The sequence below is a fragment of the Solea senegalensis genome, linkage group LG5, assembly GCF_019176455.1.
Source record: "Solea senegalensis isolate Sse05_10M linkage group LG5, IFAPA_SoseM_1, whole genome shotgun sequence".
NCBI lineage: Eukaryota > Metazoa > Chordata > Actinopteri > Pleuronectiformes > Soleidae > Solea > Solea senegalensis.
The window spans coordinates 24,559,684-24,568,797 of NC_058025.1; the positions used below are offsets into that span (position 1 = coordinate 24,559,684).

General features: G+C 39.2%; 1 protein-coding gene and 1 long non-coding RNA gene across 2 annotated transcripts; both read right to left on the bottom strand.

Moving 5' to 3' along the window:
- Positions 1–253: 253 nt before the first annotated feature.
- Positions 254–2,671, bottom strand: LOC122769734. The gene is made up of 4 exons (XR_006360460.1): positions 2,549–2,671; positions 1,281–1,335; positions 694–792; positions 254–538 (listed from the first exon to the last, which is right to left on the bottom strand). It is a non-coding gene; the product is annotated as an uncharacterized LOC122769734 (long non-coding RNA).
- A 786-nt stretch (positions 2,672–3,457) lies between these two features.
- On the bottom strand, positions 3,458–7,497 carry LOC122769150 (potassium voltage-gated channel subfamily V member 2-like). The gene is made up of 2 exons (XM_044025471.1): positions 6,057–7,497; positions 3,458–4,199 (listed from the first exon to the last, which is right to left on the bottom strand). The coding sequence occupies exons 1-2, from the start codon at positions 7,389–7,391 to the stop codon at positions 3,933–3,935; spliced, it is 1,602 nt and encodes a 533-aa protein (XP_043881406.1). The 5' UTR covers positions 7,392–7,497; the 3' UTR covers positions 3,458–3,932.
- Positions 7,498–9,114: the final 1,617 nt, after the last annotated feature.

Sequence of the window (9,114 nt, forward strand, 5' to 3'; positions counted from 1 at the left end):
GGTATACAGTGCTTTATCCATCCAACTATTTAGATGTTGATGGTTTATATCTTAGTGAGGTTGTACATTTTGCAAATTCATGTAGCTTTTCAATAAGTCACAAAATGTGACCTGCCATTTCAAAATAATTTGCTTTTCTTCTTCTCTCAGACAAATGAAAAATGGCTTAGAATTAGTCATTTTTGCATTACACACCATGACTTCATCGTATTTGACAAAAGGTAACATGAGTAAATGAAGACAAACACTTCCATGATCGGTAATATCTGTATTAATGACATTGCTCCGTTACAAAATGGAAAATAACTTATGCGGCTGAATTTGCATGGTACAATTCTGAATGTAAGAGCTTTAACTAGTGATTCAACATGTTGTATTATTCATGTTAACAGCAAACTAATTTACAACGCAGGAGTCTCTGACTGGTGGCGACTTTGTCATTGTTACTCCGGGAAAAAAGGAGGAAAGACGTTGGAAATTGCACATGTACATGGACGTCCTCCTCACATGCTCTACTTCAGAATGGTGTCTTCATTTGCTATAAAAGGAGAAATGTTAAACATATGAAATTAGTATATGAAATATCATATTACAATGCAGTTAGATGAAAACAACGGTATTCTACACTGGAGACACTGATAATTCTGTATGTGTAAACTGGAAACTAATATTTCTATAAGCTTGAAAGAATACCCTCTGCTAGCTCCTTGGCAATACGCTCCCTCTCCTCACGGGCTTTCTTCTCCTCCTCTTCAATCCTCTTCTCCTCAGCAGCAATAGGCTTCAGGTGGTCTAAGTAAATTAAGAAAAAGGAAATTTAAGTGCATTTACTTTGTAATAAGCCCTGGATCACAGTTTAATAATTATTGTGGGGCTGCAACAAACAATTGTAATGATCGTCTAATCTGAAAATTATTTTCATGATTAATCCAGTACTTGCATACTGACGTAAATTGTCAGAAAACTTTGAAAAGCGTTGATTAATGTTTCTCAAAACCCCAAATGATGATCTCAAATGGCTTGTTTTGTCCACAAACTAAAATACTTTAATGATTTCGGCACAAAGAGACCAGGAAAATATTCACATTTAAGAAGGTGAAAAATCAAAGAATAGAAATCCCTCAAACCGACTGATCGATAATCAAAATAGTTGACGATAAACTTAGTAATTGGTTAATAATCAATTAATTGTTGCAGGCCCAATTTATTGTAAAGAAGGAACAATACAGTAGATTATTATTAGTGCACTGTTCTTGTAAAAGAAATGTATGGTGACTCACCATATCTGCTTTTGCCGTAGAGGATGCCAACAATCAAAGCCGAATACCTGGCTGTCTGTAACAGAAGAAATGTACATGTTACACACAGTGGGGAGTATGTGAAAATAATGTATATTCAGAAGTGATGCTGAAATAAATACACATCCAACAGAGTCACAGGACTGCTGCAGCAAGAATCACTCAGGTCAACAAACACACGTTTTACAGCTGAAGTAATCGTTTACAATTCTTGGCACGACAGCAGATGTAATATGATGCATATATCACTGTCATAGATAGATATATTATTTTATTTATATAACACATGTACAACATTTACAATGACAACACATTTACATGTCACGTTTGAAAAGGTGTAGGTTTAATCCATCACTAAATATCTACATATTTACAGCATTTAATACAAACCTTTTAATGTTCTCAGAACACAAGAATACATCTGGCTTTTCCAACACCATCCTGACTGAACTGCTGTTATTCATACTTATATTTATTTTGTATATTCTTTTAAACTGATTTATAGTTTTACTTTAATTCATAAGACTGTTCCATAATTTAACCCCCGACATTGAAACACATGTACTTTTGTGTTCTCCTGGCATTTTTAAAGTTTAAATTATATCGTCCTTGTCTCTCTGAAAAACAATGTCTTTATTTTATTTGGGAGTAAATTGCTTTGATTATTATTTGTGCCGTTTTAAACTGAATCAGATCCGGACATTTTAGAGCTTGTATTTTAAGAACAGTCAATTTGTGTTGTTGTGTTATTTATTAATCTGATTAATTCTACAGTATTAATCAGACACTACATATATATATATATATATATATATATATATATATATATATATACATATATATATATACACACATACACACACACACACACATATACATATGTATATATATATATACATATATATGTCGCTCAAAGACCAGTGATATTCTAGTTATTTACAAGCAGCAACTGACGCGCTTTCTCTGCTTAGCTTAGCGCCATAGCTTATAACAAAGTCAATGACAGTTTACGTCATTATTTGTTGCAATACACTTAAATAAATGCATGTCATGTGTTATTATATTATCAAAAACAGCAGTGCTTTATTTGATTGCAGCAGCTACTGAACCAATAACATGCAGTTAGCTGCTGATTAGCATGTTAGCGTGCTCTGGGTAGCAGCAAAACATAAAATGCGGCTGCAGCAGAGATTTTTGCGGTGAAATACAAGCAGTAACTTTTTCACACTACACCAAAAAAAAACACAAACCTTTATCAAAGGTGACACTGCAACCGGAGGAGCCATGGTTTTAACAAACTAGAGACGAACTGCTAACAGCAGCAGAGGTGACTTTATGAACGCAGAGGACGACGGGAGGAGGAGAGGCGTGGCTTCTTCTTCTTCTCTGTTGTGGTATAGCAGCCAGCGGGCTCATGATTTGGATACTGCCATCTTTTGGACTTTGTTGTCCTTGCAGGCTAAACGCGGATTAATTATTTCGTCTACTAAGTTTACGTTTATGAAGTGCTATTCATATATTTTTTTACATTTCATATGAAATAAAACTACCTAAAAAAACAAAAATTCAAAACTAAAAAAACCCAAACTAATTATTGTTGATAATATTATTAATATATGAATATGTTTTAGTTTGTATTAGGGTTTTTATTGTTTGTTTTTTGAAAATGCTTAGTTTTCAATTTAAAAATGTATTAGGACACATGAACAACAATCCCTGTATCAAATAAAACAGTGTACAAGAAAGTAACCGGAAATACAAAATGTGCATTATACTGCTGAGGTTGGACGCAGCTAGTGTATCAATTAAAAAAAAATAAGCCAAAAGACTAAAGACACACATGAACATAAATAACAATAATAACAATAATAATAAAACAAATTCACATGAAAATTTAGCCATTTTCATGTGGATCTTTAATATCTAATTATGTATTTTCAGCATGAGTGTAGAGTTTTGTGCTTTTATAGCACCTCAAGTATCACATCAGTGAGCTCATTTCCTTTATTTTCAGTATAATTTTACCATGAAAATGCTTTTTTTTGCACTCGCAAAGATCAGCCACAAGAGTTCAGTAGAGAAGCTCACATGAGCACATCTACATCTGACAGGTCTCATACAATTCTGCTGTTTTTAAATAAAGACAATGAAGAGAAATGTTTAATAAGCAGTACAGAGTTTATTGACAGGCTGTTATTACTGCATTGTGTTGTGAATAACACTTTGTAGGCAAAACTACTGAGAGTTGAAAATTGCATGGAAACAGCCGCTGTGCTTCTTTGCACCTCCTGTGAAAGCAAACTGATGCAGCTGCATGTAGAAATGGACTAATATGTGCTCTTCTGTTATGGAATGTGTGTTTTTTTCAATCATCTGACTCTTACGTAACAAAAATATTATTTTATTCATAGAAAAGTAAACATCTCATTGTATTATACTTCCACAAGTTCTCTTCATTAGGCATTGGCGATAGATGACAGAGATCGACCTGTGTCTTTGCTCTTCCCAAACACAGAAGCTGCGATATCACATGTGCAACAACTGGCCACACACATCGGTATATCACATACAATATTTTTGCAGGTTTGCAGTCAAGCATATTTCTATAATTTAAAAAAGTACACTCAAAAAAATTCAGTCTGCAGGACAATTTTGGCTTCCAAAGCAGAGGTTGAGTTTTTTCACCGTCCTCTTGGAAAACCTCACCTTCCCTCGATTCTTCACGGAGGCCGTGTACTGATTGGACTTGAGTTTGGAGTAATAGTCTGAGAACTTGTTGAAGAGGATGGAGATGGGCAGACCATTGAGAATGATTCCAAAAGCGATGCAGATGAAAGCGAAACAGCGGCCCAGTATGGTCTCCGGGTAGACGTCGCCGTAGCCCACTGTGGAGATGCTGACCTGCAGGGGAGTGGAGAAAGCAGTTAACAGATCTGTTCTTATTCGTAAGGGTTAATTTCTTCCCACCAAACTGGGGCATTTTGCACCTTTATGAAGACAGTAAAGTAGAAATCTTAGGGATAGATTTGAAGTAAATATGACAGATAATGCAGCTCTTACAAAATCAGGACAAATTGTGTCTTTCTTTGGACAGAAACAGTGAAGTGGAGGCAAAAACAGGGTGAAAGAACAGGAAAGAGACTTGTAAAGGTATATTCAGTCAGTAACCAGCTTTTCAAGACCTGTCACCCATGTTTTGGGATTGTGGTGTGGGAATAACTGTAGCCTGATCTTTATATTGCTACATTAGGTGGGGTGATATGGATCCAATCCAACTTTATTTGTTCAGCACTTTAAAACAACCACAGTGAACCAAAGTGCTGTACACAATAATAAATAAGTCACGTAATAAAAGAATTCAAATAAAACACATAAAAAGGCAACTAAAATAAATTAAAAGACATAAACATGGATAAAAATGTGGATATAACCCACAATAAAAATGGAAATTGCATCAGCAACTTAAACAGTGTCAAGGGCCAAAGAAAACAGAAGAGTTTGATGTGTAGTGGCAGATCATTCCACTGTTTAGGGGCCACAACAGCACACATGGTCCACTCTGAGCTTTGGCACAGTCAGGAGCGGCTGATCAGCTGAACTGAGTGAGCGCGAAGGTGTGTGAGAGTGTAGCAGCTCAGAGGTAGGGCGGGGCCAGGCCATAAGGGATTTTAAAAGCCAGTGGAGTGAAGCTAAATTGGTCAGAGACGATGGACGACCCACTGGCCCCCACATATTTATTTTGGCCAAATGCCTCAACTGAAAAAAGCTTGATTTTACAACAGTCCTGATCTGACTGTCAATTTAAGATCAGAGACCATTTATTACTCCCACATTAGTGATGGTTGGCTTGATATATTAGGCCATAGGACCCAGATCTATAGGAGGGGTCTCAGCAGTGGCATCAAGACACCTAAGAAAAGGATGGCCTTCATGAATTAGTGATTTTCTCTCCATATATAGCTGACAATCATCTGCATAACAGTGGAACGAAATGCCTAAATATAGAGCCAAGTGGGAGCAGATAGAGAAGAGAAGAGAGCCTAAACCTGAGCCCTGAGGAACCCCACACGAGAGAGAGGAGCTGGCTGACACAGAAAGTACGATCTACCAAGGTAGACCTGAACCACTCCACTGCTGCACCCCTAATGCCCACCCACCAAGTTAAGTCTCATATGTTGCATACCCTAACCACCTTGCATTTGGCTTTTTTTCTTTTTCTGCTGTCTCACAGTGGGTTCTCCTTTGCCTTAAAGACAATTCTGTTCTCCTGCTTGTGTTCAAATGGAGACAGCAGGGGTTGATAGAGCTGTGGGTACTGCTTTAAGTTCCTTCTCTATAACCAGTCCAATGTTTACAAGGATTATCATTTTCTTCCCCGGGATTAGAGGTAGCATTCTCCACTCGGCATGGAGCCATGGAACAATCTGTTAACGGATTTATTGAGGGGGGGAGGGATTTAATGAATGGAACATGGTTTAGAGACATAAACCAGATCATTCTGACCAGGTTCTGAGAGAAATTCTGTATTTGTATAGAATATGTACAGTAGTATGAGTTGATTGAATAAGTCACGTGCATGCCAAGGTATAATAACATTACACACCATTCAGAGACCGTGTCAGCTTCAAAGTAACTGAAGGACACATCACTTAGTTATACAAGGTCTGATTTCGAGACTTGTTTTTAACATATCAAATAGTTGTTTTGCCTTGTTCTCTCCGTCTTTCACCAAATCAAATCTTACATAGATGTACTTACAGCTGCCCACCACCACGCATGAGGAATGCTGGTGAAGTTTGTCTGTGGCATGTCGTGCTCCACAGTGTAAACCATGGCAGAGAAGCTGAAGATGCCCATGGCGATGAAGAGGAAGAGGCAGCCCACTTGCTGGTAGCACTGACGCAGCGTGAAACCAAACGCTCGCAGCCCCGTGGAGTGTCGCGCCAGCTTCAAAATACGAAAGATTCGCATCAGTCTCATGATCCTCAACACTTGCCCCAACTTCCCCACCTGTCCCACCGCCTGCATGTCTGCCTCGTGCTTCATGTAGTTTTCCTCATTGTCAAAGAACTCCAGGAAGCCCTGGACATACTGAGGCAGGATGGCGATCAGGTCCACTGTGTTGAGCACACTCCTGCAGAAGGACTTGAGGTCAGGGGTGGACACCAGACGCAGCAGGTACTCCATGGTGAAGAAGGCGATGCACATGGACTCCACATATTCCCAGTATGTTTTGCCACTGAGATGACCGGAGTGAGTTTTGTACTGCATATCCTGCACTGTATTGAGAGTCATGGCCACAAGGGAGATGAGGACAAACAGGCTGGAGGCCACAGCCATCAACTTGGCCATAACAGATGAAAATGGCTTCTCCATCAGGTTCCAGATAGCTCGGCGCTTGTGGCCCATGAACATGTCATGGAAGAGCTCTTCGTTCTCCTCAATCTCCATCTCGGCCTCCAGCTCCCTCTGGATCTTGAGCTGCTCGTTCAGCTCGTCCTGCCTCTCCTCGAAGGAGATGCGGCAGCAGCGGTGGGTGTTCTTGATCCTCACGCCCCAGTAGTTGATCTCCTCCAGGAAGTTGCGGGGACACAACTCATCCTTGATCCACAGCACACCAGTCCTGTAGAAGTTGAAGATGCTGTGGAAGGTGTCCGGGTCCCGGTCAAAGAAGTACTCATTGCTGGTCACAATGTAGTCGTCACACAGGTCCAGCTTCATGTTGTGGTCAGTGTAGGTGGCCAGTCGTCCTATTCTGGTCTTGGGGTACTTGGCAGCCATCTTGTAGGTTATCTGGTAGGGCTTCCCTCCTACATTGATGTTGATCATGTAGTTCTTCTTGGTGAGTGGGATCTGCTTGGAGAAGGTGCACGGAGCACCGTCGTCATCGTCATCCTCGTACTCGGCATAAATGTCGTATATGTCTCTGCTCAGCTCCTGCATGGAGTTCCATGTCTTCACACAGCTTTCCTTGGCCAACGGGTAAGCAATATCAGAGGGTCTTCGCTTTAAATCCGAGTCGGCGACTTTGTAGTTAGGGAAGAGACTCTGTCTTCTGTTGAAAAAGTTGGCCGCCTTGCTGGTGCTGCCCATGTTGATGCCCTCAGGCTACACAGCAGAGAGAGCACTCAGACCTGCCAGCATTACTGTCTAATATCCCCTTTACTTAAGCGTGGAGGACATGAGCAGGATGCCTCATGGCCCCATTAATGTTGCTGACTGAGAGGATCCGCATGCTTACAGGACATCTAAATACCATTATCCCTTCCTGATCTGTCTGGCTGACGTGAAGCGAGCTGTGGGGCATATCTCAACAAATGCCTCCCATGAGTTCACCCACCTTTTATTATTTCTAGTTATTTAATGACATTCATTCAAATGGCTTGCATCTGTGGTGTGACACAAGTGAGTTACAGACAGCCTAAACAATTATGACCGTTGTTTTCAGTACACACATTTATGAATGTGTAGGCCCTGTGTAATGCATTAATCTTTCTGCAATCCCTGCAGATTACCCAAGGATGTCACATTGGAAGACAATGATTGGAATACACAAATGTGACTCTTTCGTTATGTTGTTAATGTTGTTTAAAGGTAAGGTGCAAGAACACATCATTTAAAAATAAAGATATTTATTACGTAAAGTCCAACAAAACTGTGCGTGTATCTGAGTCCTCGTATTGGATATCAGATTATTGTATCTATCTATCTATCTATCTATCTATCTAATGCATATACAAAAATGTGTTACATTCATTTCATGCTCACACACCTGCTGCACAAATACAGTATATAAACACTTCTCTTTTCTAGATCCTGCATTAATGTTAATATCATACATATATATACAGTATGCACTCTTATTTTTCATATATTTAAGTCTTAAGTATATGGTGTACTGTCTTTTTGTTTCATTTCAATGAAATATGCGTCACATCCCATGTCTACGTCAAATGTGATATTGAAAACGTCCCAGAACCCAACAATCTTGTGTTTGAAATGTGGAGAGGCATTCCCAGCACTTATTGTACATGAAGTTGTTTGTCAGTGAAGACGAACACATGAAGAGTCCTGTCCGTCTTTGGAGCCACATAATTATGTTCTCAAGCATGAACTATGTATATAACATCCAAATCATTTTTCAATATTTATTCCAAAGAGGTAAAAACAGTGATGAAATGTCAGCAGTTTTCTTTTTGTACTTTTTTTTATCTATATATAAAACTTTATACATAATGTTATCTTCATAGTTTTTGTGGCACAGATGGGTGGAGAAGGGACAGAAATGGCTCTTTTAATACTAAAGGTTGCGACCTCTGTGCTATAAAGAAGTGCATTTACCTACTGTGTCAATGTTTTGGGGTTTTTTTCTCCTTTCATGACCAAGTAACAGCAGGCACCAATGCGTTGCTCCATACTTACACTTCACAAGGATTAATATCATCTGTTCTCAACATCTACGGTTTCCCCTGTAAGTCAACATTGTCCACAAGATTTGCAGATCAAATCGAGTAAATTCCATTCAAAGCTGCTTAGTAAAACAAGAATGAACGTTATAATCCCTGGCTCCTGTAGGTACATGAAGCCTGATGTCGTACACATTCTCTGTTATTTACAGATAAACACAGATTGTTCTGTTACAACAAAGGCTGGTGTTTAACATGACCCATGTGAGTATACATATATATATATATATATATATATATACATACTGTACATACATCCTGTGCAAAATATGGATACACTGAGTCTTTTTTTCCCCCTATTTTCACAAAGATCTAATAGTGTCAAACTGGCGGCCCGCCACATGGGGCCC

What these genes read in the sequence shown, in the direction of transcription:
- LOC122769150 (XM_044025471.1), bottom strand. Translation starts at nt 7,391, where the DNA reads ATGGGCAGCACCAGCAAGGCGGCCAACTTTTTCAACAGAAGACAGAGT. An exon ending in ATGCGTGGTGGTGGGCAGCT is followed by an intron (nt 4,200 to 6,056) that starts GTAAGTACATCT and finishes ACTCCCCTGCAG; the next exon opens with GTCAGCATCTCCACAGTGGG.